The 23,161-nt window shown below is 42.1% G+C and overlaps 2 protein-coding genes across 2 annotated transcripts in view; both read left to right on the forward strand.

The window, feature by feature from the left end:
- Positions 1–23,161, forward strand: part of LOC109930964 (dynein axonemal heavy chain 8-like) — a 2,199,840-nt gene that overhangs the window by 338,735 nt on the left and 1,837,944 nt on the right. The window lies entirely within an intron of this gene.
- Positions 1–23,161, forward strand: part of LOC109918465 (dynein axonemal heavy chain 8-like) — an 876,900-nt gene that overhangs the window by 117,053 nt on the left and 736,686 nt on the right. The window contains exons 7-9 of the mRNA XM_048596621.1: positions 2,398–2,505; positions 2,594–2,695; positions 5,137–5,283. Coding sequence (XP_048452578.1) covers positions 2,398–2,505; positions 2,594–2,695; positions 5,137–5,283 — 357 coding nt within the window. The remainder of the gene's footprint in view (positions 1–2,397; positions 2,506–2,593; positions 2,696–5,136; positions 5,284–23,161) is intronic.

The raw sequence follows: 23,161 nt of genomic DNA on the forward strand, positions 1-23,161 counted from the left end.
CCACGTAATTGAGAGAGGCAAGACAGGAGATTGCTGAGGTCTTGAGCAAGATCTTTATATCCTCGCTAGCTACTGAAGAGGTCCCGGAGGACTAGCGAGTGGCTAATATTGTTTCTCTGTTCAAGAAAGGAAACACGGATCATCCAGGAAACTATAGACCAGTGAGTTTAACATTGGTGGATGGGAGGCTATTGGACATAATTCTTAGAGTTAGGATTTGTGTGCATTTGGAAAAGCATGGCCTAATTGGGGACAGTCAGAATGGCTTTACATAGAACATAGAACAGTACAGCACAGTACAGGCCTTTCAGCCCACGATGTTGTGCTGACCTATTATCGTACTAAGATCAATATTATCCTACTAGAATCAATAGTCCATAGCTCCTTGAAAGTGGTCACACAGGTAGATAGTGTGGTGATGAAGATATACGGCATGCTTGCCTTTATTGGTCATGGAATTGAGTACAAGAGTCAGGATGAGACGTTGCAACTTTATAAGACTTTGGTTAGGCCACACTTAGAGTATTGCATTCAATTCTGGTTGGCACATTACAGGAAGGATGTGGAGGTTTTGGAAAGGGTGCAGAAGAGGTTTACCAGGATGCTGCCTGGATTAGAGGGTATGAGCTATAAGGAGAGGCTAGAAAAACTCAGGTTGTTTTCTCTGGAACAGTGGAGACCGAGGGGAGACTTGATAGAAATCCATAAAATTATGAGTTGCATAGATATCGTTGACAGTCAGAATCTTTTTCCCAGAGTTGAAATGTCTAATACTAAGGGGCATGCATTTAAGGTGAGAGGGCCAAAGTTCAAAGGAGGTGTGAGGGGCAGGTATTTTTACACAGAGAGTGGTAGGTGTCTGGAACATGCTACCAGGGATGGTGGTGGAGGCAGATATGATAGGGGCATTTAAGGTGCTTTTAGATAAGCACTTGAATATCCAAGGAATGCAGAGATATGGACCAAGGGCAGGCGGAAAGGATTGGTTTAATCTGGTGTCATGTTGGGCACAACATCATGGGCCAAAGGGCCCATTCCTGTGTTTTACTGTTCTATGTTCTGTCAATCAGGTCTCCTCTCAACCTTCTTCTGTCCAGGAAGAACACTCCCAACTTCTTCAGTTTACCTTCATAGCTGAAGTTTATCATACCTGGAACCATTCTTGTAAATTACTTCTGCATACTCTCCAATGAATTCACAACTCTCCTATAATCTAATGTCCACAACTGTCAACTTTATTCCAACTGGGTCTAACTGGTGTCTTGTGCAAGTTCGACATCACCGCCTTGCTCTTGTATTCGGTGCTCCTGTTAATAACGCCAAGAACACTGTATGCATTATTTCATGCTTTCTCCGCCTGTCCTGCAACCTTCAATGATTTGTTCACATATACACCTTGGTCCCTCTGCTCCTGCACCCTCTTTAGAATTGCACCCTGTATTTTACATTGCTTTTCAATTATCTTCTGACCAATGTGCATCACCACACATTTCCCTACATTGAACCACATCTGTCACGTATTTGCCCACTTTACCACTTGTCAATGTCACAGACTTGCTCCCCAAGCCAGTGTGTTTGATTGCAGACAAAACATCATCAGTGTGCCTCCAGGGGTGCACTGACAATGTTACCTAGCAGGGTGATGAGAGGTCTGCAATCAAACACATGGGCTCGACGAGCAAGCCTGCAACCTCATCCATGACCTGAGCTACAAATCTTCTCAAAAACTCTAAATGTGTCAATGTCCTTTTGGAGTTCTACACTGTCCTCACAGTTTACAAGTCTTCCAAGTTTAGTGTCATCTGTACATTGATCACATCCATATTTAAGAATTTATTTTAACCTCACTCATTTTCTGTCCTATTTGAATGAAAGCATATCCTGAATTATTTGGTTCTCCGTGACCAACAACAATTTGCCCCTTTTGTGATATTATGGTTAGGAAATTACTTAGAGTGGTCCCACTTCACCAGTGCTAGTCAATGCAAAGAAGTGATGAGAAGGCCTGCTTAACTTTCTAACTAAGTAACACTGACAGAGCAGAATAAACTCCAAGGTAATTCCAAGTTTTCTACATTTTTGCAAGTATTTACCTTTACAATTAGTTGCTGCCATTTGCGTATTAGTTTCGACAAATTATTTTCTTATTTTGATGTTTGTCAGGTAAGATGCCTTTAGTGAATGACATACATTAGGAAGATTGACATAGTTAACACCCCATCTTCAAAATGCTAGTCGTGACTTCAAGGGCAATGATTGTTATAACTTGCACTTATTACCATATTAAAAAAGGAATTCCACTCAAAAGGTAAATTATGTAAATCTTTTAATTCTGTGCGTTACTTGTAAATATTTTGACTTTATGACATCATATTTCTCAAATAATTCAACTTACAGGTCACTATGACAAAAGGTGTTCCAAATTTGATAAATACAATTCAAATGATCCATAATGTGTCACGATACTACAACACCTCACAACAGATGACTTCTCTTTTTATTAAGGTTGGTATTTTATTTGATGATAAATTGATCTCTGACTCCATCTCCATGTAGGTAATTGTGCTGTAATATTCCATGTTATCAACTTTAGATCACAAACCAAATGGTGACAGCCTGCAAGGAATATATCACTGAAGATGGCACTGCTCGTGTATGGGACCAGGATTCTGAAGTTGTTATCAATAAGATGAAGGTAATCTTTCTATATTACATGGTAATAAATAATATTTAAGGCACAGAAGCATGTCATTTGTCCAAATGTTCCACTTAAGCATATCCCATTCTTTTTCAACTAACTTCATTAACGTATCTTTCTCTTCCTTTCTCTCCTTTTTCACTGAGCTTCCCCATAAATGTATCAATGCTAGTCACCTGAAGACTCCACATGGTAATTTTAAATGGCGATTTCTCTTCAACATCATAATGGGTTAGTTATTTTTTGGATTACATTTATGGACCTTGATTTGGTTTGCACAGCAAGTGTAACATCTTTCCATGTCTATCCTATCAAATCCTTTTATCTCAGTTGTGAGGAAAGATTAGATTGGTTGGAACTATTTTCCTTGGAGAGGAGAAGCTGAAGAGAAGAGTTGGTAGAAGTTTTCAAAACCATGAGCATCAGATTAGACAAAGAGAAACTGTTTCTACTCCTAAAAAATCAAGAACCATAGTGCACAGTTTAGAGTGTTTTGCAAAAGAAGCAAATGTGGGCTAAGAAACAATTTTTTCACACAGGGTCTAATTAGGGTTTGGATTGCATTGCCTGGAGATCTGGTGGAAGTGGGTTTAATTGAAGCATTGGAAATGCTTTCAAAATTATTGTGAACTCCTCAGAGGTTACTATGATCAATTCAAATTTTCTAATTTATATGTTGTTTAAAAATCACCTGTGATCATTGCTGTCCCTCTATGCAAGGATCTAATACTTCTTCTTTAATGTGTCCTCCACTGTGGTAACCTTTTAAGGAGCCTGTAGGACACTTCCACTTGTGAATTCCCCTACTATTTCTCATCTCCATCTAAAATGATTATTCACCCTGATTTCTTGAACCAAGTTTGTCTCAAACTATTGCACTTGAATAATAATGCTGCCCCTCGACCTTTACCTAGCTTCCTATTTTCGTGAATGTTATGTACTGCTTAATATTCTGGACCCAATCCCCACCATGCAGCCATTTCTCTGTAATAGCTATCTGATCAAATTATTTTTATTTCAGTGTGCACCATCAATTTATTTACTTTGTTCTGAATGCACGCATTTAAGTGCAGAGCCTTTAGTTTTGACTTTTTTTATACTTATAATGCCAAGTCTTGAATGTGCCTCTAGCCCCTACACACCCAAAAGTGAGCATGCCCAAATGTTTGACTTTGGCTAGTGTTCAATTACAATTAAAGCAACTTGAATTGGAAAGAGGTGGAGAAAGAGGAAGTTTGAGTTCAAGAAAGAACTAAAAAATACTTCAACTGGACAGAGAGGAAAAGGTACAGAAAAACCTGAATAAGAATTCCAAGGAACAAAATAAAATGAAAATCTTGAATTGTTAAGAGAAAAAGAAGGCAGTAAATTCAAACTGACAGAGAAAGGCTTTGATTACATGAACAGGAGAAGGAAATAGACTTAATGATAGATAAAAACCAAAAGACCTGCGGATGCTGGAAATCAGAAACAAAAAGAGAAATTGTGGGAATATCTCAGAAGGTCTGGCAGCAGCTTTGGAGAGAAATCAGAGTTAGCGTTTTGGGTTCAGTGACCCCTTCCTCAGAACTCAGCGTTAACTTTGATATCTCTTCACATTTTTAATCATAGGCTAGATTATACTCAGGGTTTTGACTTGGAAATGAATACTCATTTAGGAAGTACTTGATATGTATTTTCTTTCATAAATGAAAATTGCCACAAAGTCAGGTGGGCCACAAGAAATTTGGATATATTATAATATGTTTTTTAGTGCGAAAATTCTCTCAACTCTGACTTTTTCACTACATTGGTCCCTGGATTGAAAAGTTTGTCACATAAGAGGCAGAGTAAGTTTAGTCTATAGTCTTTGGAATTCAGACGAATGAGAGGTGATCTCATTGAAACATACAAGACCTTGACGGTGAAGATAGGGTAGACACTGAGAAATTTTTTCTACTGGACAGTGAAACTAATTCTGTACTACCGAATGACAGAATATGATCAGAATTGATAGATTTTGTGTTGAAACTGGATTCTTTTCTTCTTGGAGAAGAATATGTTAAGATGAGTTTTGATGGAATTGACCAAAATCATGACTGATTTTGATGTTGTAAAATTAACTGAAACAAACTTTGCAGACACAGGAGGGGCAGTCATCAAGGAACAGTGTACATTCATCAGCAAAAGAACCAGCGATGATATGATCAATCATTTTTTTTCTAAAACACACTGCTGAAAATGTGATAGAAAGAGATTCCAAAGTAATATGCATAAAAAACCGAATGAACACTTGAAGCGAAAACAATTGCAAGGCTGTAGTGAAAGAGCAGACAACATGGATAGCTCTCAGAGTCTGTACAATAGTCTCAATGGATACCCAGTGTTCTGTATTATTCTGTGATAATAGAAATGTGTAAATATTTAATTAATTTTCACAGTATGTTATTGGATTTCAGGAATGTAAAAAATTGTTAGTGGAATATCGCAAATATTTCCAGAACACAAAGAAATATACAACTGAGACAGCACAAGATACTCCATTTGATGTGTCAGAGATGTACATATTTGGTAAACTTGAAGTTTTCTGCAAAAGACTGGCAAAGGTAAATTGAAATTTGGAACAACATATCATTCAGTTATAGTTTAAATTTTTGTTGACCTCTTCTGCACAGTAATGTGGAGGTGCTGGTGTTGGACCGGGGTGGACAAAGTCAGAAGTCACGCAACAGCAGGTTATAGTCCAACAGGTTTATTTGAAATCTCAAGCTTTTGGAGCACAGCTCCTTCGTCAGATGCAGTGAGAGAAGCACATAGAACACAGAGCTTATAGGCAGAGAGATCAAGGCAGAGAGATCAAATGATCAAACAAATGGTATGAGTGAAGTGTCAGATAATGAGTCTCTGCAGGTTACCAAGTGTGTTAGATGGTGAGCAAAGTGTCAACAGCTGAATAACTAGGAAAGGGATGACCCATAATCTGATTAAGTGAGGCAGAGAGATAATTGCAAAAAATTAAAAATAAGATGGTGCTGGAGACAAACTAGATGACTGGAATAACATGGTAGGTATAAGAGTTCGTGCTGAGGGTCTAACCAAAGTAATAAGTAGTTCAAAACTGTATAAACTAATTAAGGTAGAGAAAAAGGAGGTAGATAGCGGGGAGACGTCAGAGGTAGGTTCTTTACTCAGAGAGTGGTAGGGGCATGGAATGCATTGCCGGAGAGGGTAGTGGAGTCGGCCTCATTAGGGGCATTTAAGCGGCTATTAGATAGGCATATAAATGATAGTATAAGGTAGTGGTGGAGGTTAGACCTTAGGTTTAGGATAAAAGTTCGGCACAACATTGTGGGCCAAAGGGCCTGTACTGTGCTGTACTGTTCTATGTTCTATGTTCTATTTTTAGATCATAACGATTTATTAAGATGATGGTGTCAAAACAGGACTGTAAGGAATATTTTACAGATACAGAACAGTGTGGTGGGGTCACATGTAGCAGCATGAACCCAAGGTTGTGGTTGAGGCTATCTTCACCAGTACGGAACTTGGCTATCAGTCTCTGCTTGGCAATTCTGTGTTGTTGTGTGTCTTGAAGCCTGCCTTGGAGGATGCTTACCTGAAGATCGGAGGCTGAATGCCCTTAACCGCTGAAGTGTTCCCCAACTGGGAGGGACCATCCCTATCTGGCGATTGTTGTGTCCTGTCCATTCATCTGTTGTCGTAGCGTCTGCACGGTCTTGCCAATATACTATGCCTCAGGACATCCTTGTCTGCAGTGTATGAGATAGACAACATTTGCCAAGTCACATGAGTATCTGTCGTGTACGTGGTGGGTGGTGCTCCCACGTGTGATGGTAGTAACTATGTCAATAATTTGACATGTCTTGCAGAGGTTGCCATGGGAGGGTTGTGTGATGTTGTGGTCGATGTTGTCCTGAAGGCTGGGTAGTTTTCTGCGAACAATGGTCTGTTTAAGGTTTGGTGGTTGTTTGAAGGCAAGAAGTGGAGGTGTAGGGAAGATCCTGGCAAGATGCTCATTGTCATTGATGACATGTTGAAGGCTGCGAAGAACATGGGGTAGTTTCTCCATTCTGGGGAAGTACTGGACGCTGAAGGGTACTCTGGATCATCTGACACATAGGAAGATGGTCGTGGTTGTGGGAGGTCAATCATCTCAGCTCCACGACTTCTCAGCAGGAGTTCCTCAGGATAGTGTCCTCGGCCCAACCATCTTCAGCTGCTTCATCAATGACCTTCCCTCCATCATAAGATCAGAAGTGGGGATGTTTGCCAATGAATGTACAATATTCAGCACCATTCGTGACTCCCCAGATACTGACGAGGTCCATGTTCACATGCAACAAGATCTGGACAATATCCAGGCTTGGGCTGACAGGTGGCAAGTGACATTCGTGCTATACAAATGCCAGGCTCTGACCATCACCAATAAGAGACCGCTCCTTGACATTGAATGGTGTTACTATCACTGAATCCCTCACTATCAACATCCTGGGAGTTACCGTTGACCAGAAATTCAATGGGACTCACCACATTAACACAGAGGCTACAAGAGCAGGCCAGAAGCTAGGAATACTGCGATAAGTAACTCACCTCCTGACTCCTCAAAGCCTGTCCGCCACCTACAAGTCAGGAGTGTGATGGAATACTCCCCACTTGCTTGGATGAGTGCAGTCTGAGCAACACTCAAGAAGCTTGACACCATCCAGGACAAAGCAGCCTACTTGATTGGCACTACATCCACAAGCATTCACTCCCTCCACCACTGACACTCAGTATCAGCTTTGTGTACTATCTGCAAGATGCACTGCAGAAATTCACCAAAGATCCTCAGACAGCACCTTCCAAACCCACGACCACTTCCATCTAGAAGGACAATGGCATCAGACATATGGGAACACCACCACCTCCAAGTTCCCCTCTAAGTCACTTACCGTCCTGACTTGGAAACATATCGTTCGCTGGGTCACTGGGTCAAAATCCTGGAAATTCCCTCCCTAATAGCATTGTGTGTCAACCCACAGCAGGAGGACTGCAGATGTTCAAGAAGGCAGCTCACCACCACCTTCTGAAGGGCAACTAGGGATGGGCAAGAAATGCTGGCCAGCCAGTGATGTCCACATCCCACGAATGAATAGAAAAAAAAACCTCTATTCATTGTATCTTGTGTTAGTCTTCTGAGGCAGTCATTGAGATTTTTTGCTGTGGCATGTTGGAACTGGCAATCATTGAGTTGAGCATTGTTTCCAGTTCGTATGAAGGTGTCCTTCTAAACCTTTGGGTGTCCGTTGCATTCATCCTCATCTGAGCAGATCGCGTGTGTGCAATGCTTATCTACAGGGAATGGCTCTTTAATATGTTCAGGGTGGAAGCTGGTAAAGTGCAGCACTGTGAGGTTATCCTTGCGGTAGGTAGAGATATCTGTCCGTGATGGAGATGCATATGACCAAGAATGGTACTGATTCTGAAGAGTCGTCCATGGTAAGTCTGATGATGGGATGAAACTTGTTCATTTTGCTGTGTAGTTGTTTCAGTGATTCCTCGACATGAGTCCAAAGGAAGAAAATGTTGTTGATGTATTTGGTGTATGCAGTGTTGGTCGGAGGTCCTGCGCAGCAAAGAAGTCTTGCTTGAACACGTGTATGAAAATGTTGGCATATTGGGGTGCACATTTGATCCCCATGGCTGTTCTGTGCATCTGGATGAAGAATTGGTTGTCGAAGATGAAGACATCGTGGTCGAGAATAAAGTGGATGAGTTGTAGGATGGCGTCTGGAAATTGGCAGTGGGTGGTATTGAGTACTGAGGCTGTTGCAACGATTCCGTCATCGTGTGGGATGCTGGTGTAGAGCGCCAAACCATTCATTGTGATGAGGAATGTTCCTGGTTCGACTGGTCCGTGGGTGCTGAATTTCTTTAAGAAGTCTATAGTGTCACAACAGAAGCTGGGTGTTTCTTGTACAATGGGTTTCAAGATGCCCTTGACGTAGCCAGAGAAGTTCTCACACAGGGTCCCATTGCCTGATACCATGGTATGTCCAGGTGTGTTGGCTTGTGATTTCAAATAAACCTGTTGGACTATAACCTGGTGTCGTGTGACTTTTGACTTTATTTTGTACAGTGACTAATGGCATTATTTTAACTAAAATCATTTATTAGTAAATAGCATACACAGAGTGCAACTGGCAGAGAATGGAATGTGGCAGTTTGGTAAATGTGGGACTTAGGTACAGTATGGGAGGGAAGATTTTCTTTTTTCCTGCCATCTTGCTTTTCCTTACTACCTTCACAGATCATTGGGGGTCGGAGCAGATCAAGGACCACATGCCAGTAGATTATTAAGGGTTTAACTGAGAAGGAATTGAAAAGTAAAAGTCAGCAAATAGAGAAGGAGAGTAAAGTAAAGATAAAGTAAGATAAAGTTAAGACAAAGAGATAAAGATTAATCTCAATCTTTATGATTGAGTAATTAGAACAATTAGCAAGTAAGACTAAGTAATTTCGATTTTAAATCATGGCAGGCGAGGTCATCTGAGTGGAATATGTAACTTGTCATATGTGGGAAGTCATGGACCCTACTGCTGTCTAGATGAGCATGTTTGCACAAGGTGCTCCCAACTGCAGAAACTTGAGCTTCGTGTTTCACAACTCAAGCAGCAGCTGGAGACATTGTGGTACATCTGCAAGACTGAGAGCTAGGTAGATAGCATGTTTAGAGAGGCAGTCACGCTGCAGATCAAGGAACTGGAAGAATAAAGGGATTGGATGACCACCAAACAGGCAAAGAGAATCAGGTAGGTAGGGCAAGAGTCTGAAATAAATCCAAAATTTAATGCCAATCGTTGTGACTATGATGCGATCATTAATTTTCTTAAAAACCTGCTCGGTTCACTAATGTCCTTGCAGGAAGGATATTTTCCATTCTTACTTCATCTGGCCACAGTAATACTTTTGACCTTTGTGTGTGCTCTGCAATTACTTAGTAAGCCACTCAATTAAGGATGGACAACAAATTCTGGCCAGTGAAACCAACATCCCATGAAAGAATAAAGAAAAAAGGTAGTTTCAATGAATAACCATCTCCTGAAAGAAAAAAGAAATCTCCTCTTTAAAACTCCCTACACCCATTCAGTATTTCCCCACAAGAAGAAGCATCCACCCTATCAAGTCCTTCTCAGAATTTTATGTGCCTAAGATCATCTCTCATTCATCTAAGTTCCAAAGAGTGATTGATTGATGGATTGATTGATTGATTGATTTATTGTCACATATACTGAAATACAGTGAAAAGCTTTGTTTATGAGCAGTACAGGCAGATCATAGTAAGCAAAGGATGTACAGATCAAAAAGACTTAGACAGAGGCATACAGATTACATTGCACAGGGTGTCACGAGGCAAGATCAATGTTAGCAAGATTAGCATTATTTGAGGTTAAAGAATCCATTCATCAGTGTGATAGTGGCCAGGAAGAAACTGTTCCTGAACCTGCCCGTGTATGAGTTCAGTCTTTCGTATCTTCTGCTTGATCAAAGAGGTTGCAGGAGACCATTACTGGGGTGTGATGGGTCTTTGATGATGTTGGCAGCCTTTCCGTAGCAGCGAGTCATGTAAATGGAGTCCATGGCTGGAAGGTTGGCTTCTGTGATGGTCTCGGCTGTGCATGCCACCTTCTGTAGTTTCATATGGTCCTGGGCAGAGCAGTTGCCATACCACGCCATTATGCACCTGTCCCTTTCTTTATAAGACAAGCTCTTTGCCTCAGGTTTTAGCCTTCTGTGAACTCCTTCCAGGAGAAGGAGATCATAAATATTGTTATGACTGAGATGGGAAGAAATGCACTGTCTTTCTTTCGTCTGCATGTTACAATATAATGACAATTGTTTTACCCAGTTACTGATATGGTCAAAAGATGCATCAACTAGGTTTCTTCAAGAAACAGAAAAATATTCATTGATTATAAACTGAACTTATTCAGTACTGAGGTAAAATTGGTTAACACACTTATTTTGTAACATAAAAATGCAAAAGTTTACCACTCTAACTAACCCAAAACAGACATATATGTGAACAGACAGTATTGTAAATAAGGTGTCTGAAATGAAGGAATGGATAGCAACTTTGAAAGCTTGCAAAAATATAATATTGCATGACTAGTGACAGCATGACCTAGAAAGGTCAAATACAGAATCTATTTGATTAGCAAGGAAGAAATATAGATCAGGTGATTTCCTCTGAACCAGCTGAAAGAAATACATCAACTTGTATTTAGGGAGTGCCTTTAATGTAAGGCATATGAACATACATATGAAAATAGGAACAAGGAACAAGAGTAGACTACTCAGCCCTTCAAGCCTTCTCTAGCATTCATTAAGATCATGGCTGGTCTGATTTTAACTTCAACTGCACAATTCTTGCATATCCCTGATAATCTTTCATCCACTTGGTAATCAAGACTAACTGACTAAAAACTAACTTCCCTTGGAGATTCACAGCTTTGTTTCCGGGGAACGGAGTCAGAGGGAGGAGCACACAGAGTGGTGAGTATAAAAACGAACTTACCTCAGGGGATTCGCGGCCTTGTTTCCAGGGAGTGGACTCAGAGGGAGGAGCACATGGAGTAACTGAAGTCAAACTGAAAAAGTGACGTTACAGGAGAGCTGTGACCTGATTGACTGATAGGAAATCTGTGGTAAATTTGAAAATAAAACACAGCAAAACTAGATAATAAATTAATTAACTAAGTAAAGATGGCTGGGCAGGTGATGTGCGGTAGCTGTATGATGCAGGAGCTGGCAGATCCTGTTGCGAGTTGCAGTGCCCGCATCTGCAGCAAATGTTGGTTGCCTTTGCAACCAACTTCGGCTCAGAATTGGTGAGCTGGAGTCTGAGCTTCAGACACTGCAGCACATCTGGGAGGGGGAGAGTTATCTAGACGCTTTGCTTCAGGAGGGTGTTACACCTGGTAGGTTAAGTACCTCCAATTCGGTCAGTGGTCAGGGAAAGCAGGGTGTGACTGCAAGTGAGGCAGGTAGAGGGTTCCTGTATTCAGGAACAGAGGAACCTCAGCTCTTGACCTTATCCAACAGATACAAGGTACTTGCTCCCTGTGTGGATGAGGAACAGGGCTGTAGAGTGGATGAGCCAGTTGACCATGGCACTGTGGCTCAGGAGGCCATTCAAGATGGGGGAGCAAAAGGCAAGTGGTAGTTGTAGGGGTTTCTATAATTACTGGAATAGCTAGCATCCTTTGTAAGCAGGATCGAGGGTCCCGCATGATATGTTGCCTGCCCAGTGCCAGGGTGAGGGACATCTCTGACTGGCTTGAAAGGATATTGAAGGGGAGGATCCAGTTGTTGTGGTCCATGTCAGGACAAACAACGTAGGCAAGATGAGGAAAGAGGATCTTCTTGGGGATTATCATGAACTAAGAACTAAATTAAAGAAAGAGTCCTCAAGGGTTATAATCTCTGGATTACTACCCGAGCTACGTACAAATTGGCATAGGGACATGAGAATAAGGGAAGTAAATGTATGGCTGAAGAAGTGGTGAGGGAAGGAGGGATTCCATTTCATGGGGCACTGGCATCAGTGTTGGAACAGGAGGGATCTGTACCGCTGGGACGGCCTCCACCTGAACCAATTATCTAGTGAAAAGGGTGGTCAACAGGACTTTAAACTAGAAAGTGGGAGGAAGGGAAGGGTAAAACTTTAAGACCATAAGACCATAAGACATAGGAGCAGAAATTAGGCCATTCGGCCCATCGAGTCTGCTCCCCCATTCAATCATGGCTGATGAGTTCCTCAACCCCATTCTCCCACTTTCTCCCCGTAACCCTTGATCCTCTTGATAATCAAGAAACTATCTATTCAGTCTTAAATGTACTCAATGACTTGACGTCCACAGCCTTCTGTGGCAGTGAATTCCATAGATTCACCACTCTCTAAGAAGTATAATGGTCAATGGGAAACAAAGCAGCAGGTTAACATCTGTGGAGGTGGATTCAATTGCATGGAAAAGTACCAAAAAAATTGAAAGAAAGGAGAACTCAGGAGAGGTTATTAAAGTCTCCAGAACACAAAATAGGACAAAGTGTTTGGAAAGGATTAGGAATCTAACTTCATGTGCATTGGATGTAAAGGGATGACAATGAGAAGAGGAACGGTAAATACAAGAACTGAAGGTGTTGTATCTGAATGCATGCAGTATACGAAATAAGGCAATGGGCTTGTGACGCAGATTGAAATTGGCAGGTATGATGTGGTGGACATCACGGAGACGTGGCTGCAAGGGGATCAGAACTAGGAGCTGCATATCCAGGGATATACATCCTATCGAAAAGACAGGCAGGTGGGCAGAGGGCGTGGGGTTGCATTATTAGTAAGAAATGAAATTAAATTGATAGCAAGAAACGACATAGGGTCAGATAATGTAAAATCTGTGCAGGTAGAACTGAGGAACTGCAAAGGTAGAAGTACCATAATGGGAGTTATGTACAGGCCTCCAAACAGTGGTCAGGATGTGGGGCACAAGATACACCAGGAGTTATAAAAGGCATGTAAGAAAGACGAGGTTACAGTGATCATGGGGGATTTCAAGATGCAAAAATCAGGTTGGTAGTGGATTGCAAGAAAAGGGATTTGTGGAATGTCTATGAGATGGCTTTTTGGAGCAGCTTGTGGTGGAGCCCACTAGGGAACAGGCAACTCTGGATTTAGCGATGTGCAGTGAGGCAGACTTGATAAGGGGGCTTAAGATGAAGGAACGCTTAAGAGGCAGTGACCATAATATGATAGAATTTACTCTGAAATTTGAGAGGGAGAAGCTGGAATCAGATGTAACGGTATTATAGTTGAACAAAGGCAACTACAGAGGCATGAGGGAGGACCTGGCCAGAATTGACTGGTCAAGGAGCCAAGCTGGAAAGACATTGGTACAGCAATGGCAGGAGTTTCTGGGAGTACTTGGGAGACACAGCAAAAAATCATCCCTTGGGAAAAGAAGCATACTAAAGGGAGGACGAGGCAACCATGGCTGACAAGAAAAGTCAGGGACAGCATAAAAACAAAAGAGAAATCATATAATGCGGCAAAGGGCAGTGGGAAGCCAGGGGATTGGGAAGCCTACAAAGACCACAGAGGACAACTAAAAAAGAAATAAGGAGGGGGAAGATTAACTATGAGGGTAAGCTAGCCAGTAATATAAAAGAAGATTGCAATAGTTTGTTTAGATATATAAAGGACGAAAGAGAGGCAAAAGTGGACATTGAGCCGCTGGAAAATGACACTGGAGAAGTAGTAATGGGAAACAAAGAAATGGCTGAGGAACCAAACAGGTACTTTGCGTCAGTCTTTGTGGTGGAAGACAGCAGTAACCTGCCAAAAATTCAAGAGAATTGGGAGGCAAAGGTGACTCTGGTGGCCATCACCAAAGAGAAGGTTCTGGAAAAACTAAAAGATATGAAGTTGGATAGATCACCTGGACCAGGTGGACTACATGCCAGAGTTCTGAAGGAGATAGCTGAAGAGATAGTGGAGGTATTAGTGGTGATCTTTCAGGAATCAGTGGAATCAGATCAGGGAGGGTCCCAGAGGACTGGAAAATCGCTAATGTAACCTCCCTGTTTATGAAGGGAATAAAGCAATAGATGGGAAATTACAGGCTGATTAGCCTGACCTCAGTCATTGGTAAGATTTTGGAGTCCATTGTGAAGGATGAGATTTCTGAATACTTGGAAGTGCATGGTAAAATAGGGAAAAGTCACCATGGTTTCATCAAGGGGAGGACATGCCCGACAATTTGGTTAGAATTCTTTGAGGAGGTGACTAGCAGGTTAAACAAAGGAGAACCAATGGATGTTATCTACTTGGACTTCCAGAAGGCCTTTGACAAGGTGCCACACAGGAGGCTGCTGAGTAAGATAAGAGCCCATGGTGTTAAGAGGCAAGGTACTAGTGAGGAGAGAAGATTGGCTGTCTGGCAGAAAGCAGTGAGTGGGAATAAAAGGGTCTGTCTCAGGATGACAGCCAGTGACTAGTAGTGTTCTGCAAGGGTCAGCATTAGGACCGCAACTTTTCACTTCATACATTAATGATCTAGATGAATGAACTGAAGACATGCTGGCTAAGTTTGCAAATGATACAAAAATAGGTGGAGGGACAGGTGGTATTGAGGAGATGGCGAGGCTGCAGAATGATTCAGACAGGTTAGGAGACTGGACAAAGAATTGGCAGATGGAATACAACATGGGAAAGTGTGAGGTCATCCAGTTTGGTAGGAAGAATTGAGGCATAGACTATTTTCTAAATGGGGAGAAAATTCAGAAATCTGAAGTGCAAAGAGACTTGGGAGTACTAGTCCAGGATTCTCTGGACTAACTTGCAGGTTGAGTCAATAGTTAGGAAGGCAAGTACAATGTTGGCATTTATTTTGAGACGACTAGAATATAAAAGCAGGAATGTACTTTTGAGGCTTTATAAGGCTCTGATCAGACCACATTTAAAATATTGTGAGCAATTTTGGGCCCCATGTCTCAGGAAGGATGTACTGGCCCTGGAGCTGGTCCAGAGGAGGTTCATAAGAATGATCCCAGGAATAAAGGCTTAACATAATAGGAACATTTGAGGACATTAGAGGGGATCTATTTGAAACTTACAGAATACTGAAAGGCCTGGATAGAGTGGACGTTGGGAAGATGTTTCCATTAGCAGGAGAGACTAAGACCCGAGGGCACAGATTTAGAGTAAAAGGAAGGCCCTTTAGAAGGCAGATATGGAGAAACCTCTTTGGCCAGACAGTGGTGAATCAATGGAATTCATTGCCACAGAAGGCTGTGGAGGCCAGGTCATTGAGTGTCTTTAAGACAGAAATAGATAAGTTCTTGATTGTTAAGGGGATTAAATGTTACAGGGAGAAGGCGGGAGAATGGGTTTGCAAAACGTATCAGACATGATTGAATGGTGGAGCAAACACGATGGACCGAATGGCCTAATTTCTGCTCCTATGTGTTATGGTTTTACAAGAATCAATCTACTTCTACCTTAAAAATATATAAAGATTCTGCATGCAGTGCTTTTTGATGAAGGGAATTTCAAAGACTCACAACCTTTTTAAAGAAAAAAACTGTCACCTCATTAGAAATAGTAGGTGAAGTTGACATTTCGGCAGGAATAAGATTGAAGGAACAGAATGTTGGTCTAATAGAAAGATGAACTCCAAGCATGCAAAGATTACAGAAACGAGAGAAAGATTCAAATTCAAAAAAAGTTGGGATTTTGCAAGTGCTGTTTCAAGTCAATTGGAAGTGAGCTTTTTCCAGAGATGAATGTAGGAGGGAATAGGGTTAAGGCGTGGAAGAAGGATATGCGTGGTGATTAATTCAAGAAAGTGATAAGAGATGGCTTTATCTGTAATTGTTAGGATGGGACTAGCAAGACCAGGTGAGATGACAAGTTCAAGGAAAATTTAATGAAAATGAAGTAGACAATTGGCCAGGATCTTACCGAATGGTGAGGCAGTAGTGAAGAGCTGAATGGCCTACTGCTTTCCTTTATGTTCATTGTCATAAAAAGGTCCAAACCTTTTTCCATGAATATTATAAAATAAAGTATGACAGCATTTTGGAATGTCTGATAAGGGAAAGATTTACACAATGAGTGCTAGGTCCCTAAGGAATATTGACGTACAAGTCTATAGACGCCCAAAAGTGTCAGTACAGGTAGACATGGCGGAGAAGAAAGCATACAGAATGTTTGCCTTCATTAGCCGGGCCATAGAATATAGGAGCAAGGAAGTCTTGCTACAACTTTTGAAAACTTTAGTTGGGCCATAGATGGAAAACTGTGTGCAGAATGTGATTGTACAATGAGGGTGTAGAAGAAATTCACGAGGATGATGACTGGGATGAAAATTCTTAGTTATAAGGAGAGATTGGATAGGCTAGGTTTGTTTTCCATGGAGCAGAGAAAGCTAAGGGAGATTCTGATTGAGAGAATCTCTTTCCCATGGCAGACATGTCTAAGACCAGAAGGAATAAGTTTAAAATGAGGAACAAGTCATTTGGAGGAGATTTGAGGAAAAGAATTATCACTCAAAGGGTGGTAGAAATATGGAACATGCTGCCTGAGAGGGTGGTGGAGGAAACTACTCTGATAACATTTGAGAAACATCTAGACAAGCACTTAAAATGCCAGGGCGTAGCAGGCTATGGACAAAGTGCAGATAAATATGTTAAAATAGTTTGGTGTTTGTTGGTTGGCCTAGGCATGGTCGGTCGAAGGGCTGTTTCTATGCTGTATGGCTGTATGACTCTGTCAGTGTCAGGTGGGAAATATTTGGTCAGTTGACCAAAGATATTAAATTTTAAGGACTGTTAAGTACAGAGGTGAATATATGTATAGAGGACCTTTCAGAGTTTAGTGCCAAGATAACTGAAGACATGGCCACTGTAGGTAGAACAGTTAAAATCAGGAATGCTCTATAGGCAACTGAGGGGTTGACAAAGATTGGAAGGAAAAAGATGTTCGAGAGATTTGAATAGAAGGATAAGAATAGAGAGTAAAATGCGGGAGACCAGTCTGGAGTGCATTGGATCAGTCAAGCTCAGAGATAATGAATGCATGAATGAATGCATTCACCCCAGTTGTTTGTAAGGACAGAACTTGAACTGATGAAAGAAGACACATTTTGTCAAACGTTTTTAACCTTGCACCCATCAGAGCAGAATAAAAGAGTATCAATTCAAGGGGAAAAGCAACATTTATACTCCATGAGAGGAGAATGCTGATTGGTTGACAAGTGTATTTTGACCGATAAAAGTGTTGCTGTGGAGAATAGATTGAATGAAATACTGAATGAGAAACAAAATCTGGAATTAAAAATATAATGATGGCTGTGAAACCATTGGCAATTCTCACAAGCAGCCATCTAGTTCATTAATGTCCTTTACAGATAGAAACTACCATTCTTACATGGTCTAGTCCACATGAGACCTCAAATCTACAGCAATGTGTTTGACTGTAAGCTACCTTCTGAAATAAATCTGTACACTATTTGGTTTTATCAAAGCATGAAAGATCTCAAAAAAAGAACAGAACTGGACAGACCATGGCATCAACCTAGGAACCAAAAACAACACCAGCAAACTGTCTCAGCAAAATTGTCTTTACTATGGGCTAGTGCCAAAATTGGAACAGTTGTTTCACAGACTTGTCAAGTGTAGTCTGACATATTCTTAAGCACAAAATCATACATTACAGAGCGCATCCAAGACATCATCACCATCCCTGCATATGTCCTGTGCTACGACAAGGACAGACCGAGTGGAGAAGGTGTCACAATGCTATATAGTTAGGCCACAGTTGTCCTGGGAGTCCTTAATATTTGCTCCATAACCCATGAAACCTGAAGGCAACAGGTAAAATTGGATAAGAAAACCTCCTGCTGTTTACAATTTCTCACCCTCCTTCAGTTAATAAATCAGTGCTCCTCCAAGATCACTACTTGGAGCAAGCAATGAGAATGCCAAGGACACAGAATATACTCTGGATGGGACCTTCAGTGCTCATCACTAAAATCCCCAAACAGCATTGTCACTGACTGAGCTGGTTGTGTTCAATTGGATATTGCATTAAGACTGTGTGTTTAGCATGTGGTGAAGAAAGCAACAAGAGGGAAAGACATAGTAAACCTCATCCTCATCGTTATGTCAGCCGCAGATGTATTCACAGTTTTAATAAGAAGGACCATCTTCCAGTGTATGTGGAGAAAAAGACCTACCTTCACGTTGCAAATATACTCCATAGTGCTGAGTGGCCCAATCACCTGTTAAATGGGGGAGACTTAGAACAGATCTAGCAACTCAAGCCTGGGCATCCATGAGGAGCAGCAGGCCATCAGCAGCAGGACAATCTGCAACCTTATGGCCTGGCGTGTCCCCAATCAACCATTACCATTGAGACACAAATCAATTCTGAATCAATGAAGACTGTTGGAGGGCATGCCAGAGCAATTCCAGGCATAACTAAAAATGAGGTGTCAACATGGTGAAGCTACAACACATGACTACTGCCCCAAATAGCATAAGCAGCAAATGATAACCAGACATAAGCGATACCACAACCGATGGATCAGATCGAAACTCAGCAATCCTGCCAAATCAGGTTGTAAATTGTGGTGAACAACTAAACTAACCTCACTGAAGGAGGAGGCTGCACAAATATCCCCATCCTCAATAATGGAAGAGCCCAGCACAGCAGTGTGAAAGTTTGTCATTTACATAAATGATTTGGATGAGAATATAGAAGGCCTGGTTAGTAAGTTTGCGGACAACACCAATATTGGTGGCATAGTAGATAGTGACAATGGTTTTATAAGATTACAAAGGGATCTTCATCAAATGTGCTATTGGGATGAAAAATTGCAGGTGGAGTTCAGTCTGGATAAATGTGAGGTTTTGCATTTTGGTACAACGAACAGGGGCAGGACTTATATAATTAATGGTAGGGCCTTGGGTAGTGTTGCAGAATAGGGGGACCTCGCAGTTCAGATACATAATTCTTTGAAGTTTGCATCATATAAAGACAGGGTGGTTAAAAAGAGGCGATGAGCACACTTGCCTTAATTACTCAGTCTTTTGAGTAGAGGATATAAGAATGTTGGAGATCACAGCAGGTCAGGCAGCATCCATGGAGAGAGAGCAAGCTAACGTTTCGAATCTAGATGACTCTTCATCAGAGCTGAAGTGAAGTGTGGAGGGGACAGCATTTATACTATAGTTGGGGGGGGGGTTAGGGTGCAGAGTGGTGGGCGAGAAAAGATGTTGATAGTTCAGATTAAGTATTCAGAATGTGAGAATGGCAGAACAATGGTGTGTCTAGGCTGGAAAGAATAGATAGTTCCATTGGAGTGGGGGAGAGATGGTGACAGAGAATGTAACAAGTAAAGCTAAAAGAAAGGGAAGAAATATGAGATAACAAGGTGTAGAGCTGGATGAACACAGCAGGCCAAGCAGTATCAGAGGAGCAGGAAAGCTGACGTTTTGGGTCTAGACCCTTCTTCAGAAAAATTTTCATTTTTCTGAAGAAGGGTCTGGGCCCGGAACGTCAGCTTTCCTGCTCCTCTGATGCTGCTTGGCCTGCTTTGTTCATCCAGTTCTACATCGTGTTATCTCAGATTCTTCAGCATCTGCAGTTTCTACTACTGCAGTTTCTACTATCTCGGGAAGAAATGTGAGTTTGTTTGCAGTTTGGAGGTGTTGAACACAATATTAAGTCCAGAAAGCTATAAAGTGCCTCGCCTAAAGATGAGATGTTGTTCCTCCAGTTTGCGCTTACTCTCAATTATCAGTAAAGTGATAGAAGGGGTCATGTACAGTTTCTCATAGCTTATCTTCCACTGGGCCACTTACTTTAATTATTTTTATTCATTTGTGGGATGTGTGTGTGCTGTCTGGGTAATGATAGGATAGAGCCTAAAGAGAGAGAAGAGCAGTTGGACAGACAAAGAGTTGATAACTATCAGACTGGGGGGGTGAATAGTTGTTAATGGGGGACCATTGGTGACTAACAACAGGTAGTGTGTAATGGCAGGCTATGTGGTAACAAGGCCTGGTGTGTGTGGGGTAGGGGGCTGGGACATGGGAGAGTTTAGGCCCAAAAATTATTGAACTCGATATTGAGTCTGGAGGGCTGCAGGGTCCCCAAGTGGAAAATGAGCTTCCAGCTTGCATTGAGCTACGCTAGAGCACTGCAGCAAGCCAGAGACAGACATGTTGGCCAGGGAACAGGGTGGTGTGTTAACGTGGCAGGTAACGGGTAGTTCAGGGTCTTTTTTACGAGCAGAACGTAGATGTTCTGTGAAGCAGTCACCCAATCTACACTTCGTTTCCCCACTGTAGAGGAGATCACATTGTGAGCAGCGAATGCAGTAGACTAGATTCTGGGAAGTGCAGGTGAAATGTTGCTTCACCTGAAAGGTATGTTTGGGCCCTTTGCTCTACTCTCTCTTTAGGCTCTATCCTATCGTTTACTGCCTACCCCAACCCCCTCCCAATTTTTCTGCATATTAAACTGACGTTTTCCCAGCCACCATCAGTTCTGAGGAAGGGTCACTGGACCCGAAATGTTAACTCTGTTTTTTCCTTCACAGATGCTGCCAGACCTGCTGAGCTATTCCAGCAACTTTGTTTTTGTTCCTGGTTTTAAACTTTCTAGACACTGTTCTGTCCACCACTGACAACATCAGACTGTGAACGCAAAACGATCTGGTCCTGGCGAAATTAAAACAGCTGGTGGTGAAGGAGGAAACAGAAGGGCCGTCACAATCAGACTTTGTAACCTTTCTGGAACCTGCAAGACCAGAACACTGATGAGGATGACATTTTATTATGGGGAGTAAGAATCTTTGTCCTGAGCAAAGATTGCCGCCAGATACTGGCTAAACTCAACCAGGGTTGGCGAGAAGTTATAGATGCAGACATAGCTGCGTTGATGGGACAGTGCCCAGAGTGCCAACAAGGACAAAAATTACCACCAGCAGCTCCCCACATTTATGGGAGTGACCAGATAAACCATGGACTCAGCTGCACGTCGACTATGCAAGCCTTTTCATGGTCTCAATGTTCTTAGTCATTGTGGACGCCCACTCGAAGTGGTTGGATGTGCATTGCATTCATTCTTAAAACACAGGATGACGATAGAAAAGCTGTGCATATCTTTTGTGACACCTGGGCTCCCGAATGTGTTGGTCATAGACAATGGGCCATCGTTTACCAGGAGGGAATTCCAGTATTTGCTAAAGTGAAAAGGCGTTCGGCATATAAGAACAGTTTCATACCGTCATTGGCGAAAAGAGCAATCCAAAATTTAAAGGCACGCTTAAAGAAACAGCTTACAGCTTCACTTGATACCAAACTGACCTGGTTCCTATTTGATTATAGGACCACCCCTCTTGCAACTACAGGGATAGCTGCAACAGAGTTGCTAATGGGGAGAAGACACCGCACCAGGTTAAATCTGATCTTCTCTGACTTGGGGTGGTGGGTGAAATGGCATCAGGAAGACCAATGCCAGACAGAAGACTTCTCTAAGCGAGAGAGACAGTATACTTCAGGGGATGAAGTTTGGTGGCTAAACCATAGAAATAGCCCTGCGTGGATAAGAGGCATGGTCGCTATGAGGTCAGGTCCTGTTACATACCAAGTTTGGGTAGGTGAGCCAGTCCTGAACAAGCATGTGGACCACATGAAAGCTGCTAACTCTCAAATGAGGCAGAAGCAAAATATACCTGGCCACTCACCACAGCCGGGAAGTCTGTTGGAACCAGTGGGTTCTCCCCCTCTAACGTAGAAGAAACTTCAGAGTTTGAGATGGACATGACAGATATTGCAGCATTGACACCTTTACCACCTGAAGAAGTGGATGAATTTCTTCTGAGACTCTCTGACCACAAGAAGCAGGCTATGGTCTGGTACACACCGCCTGTATCCGAGGCTGAGTTGGAGGAACCGGACACTGTAAGAACACTCCAGGAAAAGCTATGAGAAAACGATCAGTCCTACGTCCCTGGACTTAGAGGGGGAGGGATGCAGTGATTGTGACGAGGTCAGTCAGGTGGACCTCGTAGAATGATTTCCATGATTGGGGCTGATAACCTGGTGCAATCAGGGAGTCTCGGCTGACAGATATAAACAGGAGTATCAGAGGTTCTGTTCTCTCTGAGAGCTGGCTCTGAGGAATCTGGACCACTGTCACATACTGTGTATGTGTAAATAATGTGACTCAGTGATGGGATACTGGCCTCTGTAGAGTTATTTTATGCTGAACTTCCTCAGGGTAGTGTCCTAGGCCCAACCATTTTCAGCTGCTTTGCCAGTACCCTTCCCTCCGTCATAAGGTGAGAAGCTGGGATGTTCACTGATGAATCCGCAATGTTCAGCATCAGTTCTGACTCCTCAGATACTGAAGCAGTCCATTTCCAAATTCAGCAAGATCTGGACAATATCCAGGTTTTGGCTGCCCAGTGACAAGTTACATATTTGCCATATAGGTGCAGGCAATGGCGATCTCCAATAAGAGAAAATTTAACCATTGCCTTTCCCATTCAATGGCATTACCATCTCTGAATACTCAACTATCAACATCTTCGGTGTTTCCATGAATTGAAATGGACTAGCTATTTAAATACTATGACTGCAAAAACTGATCAGAAGCTTGGACTCCTGTTGTAAGTAACTCACCTACTCACTCCCCAGACCCTTTCTACCATCTACAAGGCAAGTGAGTAGTGTGATGCTGTGCTTTTAAGTGGTGTGTTTTGTTCTGGTTTCTTTTAGAGAGAGATTGAGAGACAGGTCCTGAGCAGTCTATGAGAAGAGACTTGTGAAGCCTTGGATTTTTTTTAAAGTTGGAACAATAGAAGCATCCTGAATGGCTGTGGTCAAGCTCCCACCCACAGAACCAGGGATTTT

Source organism: Rhincodon typus, chromosome 5 (assembly GCF_021869965.1).
Source record: "Rhincodon typus isolate 14 chromosome 5, sRhiTyp1.1, whole genome shotgun sequence".
Lineage (NCBI taxonomy): Eukaryota > Metazoa > Chordata > Chondrichthyes > Orectolobiformes > Rhincodontidae > Rhincodon > Rhincodon typus.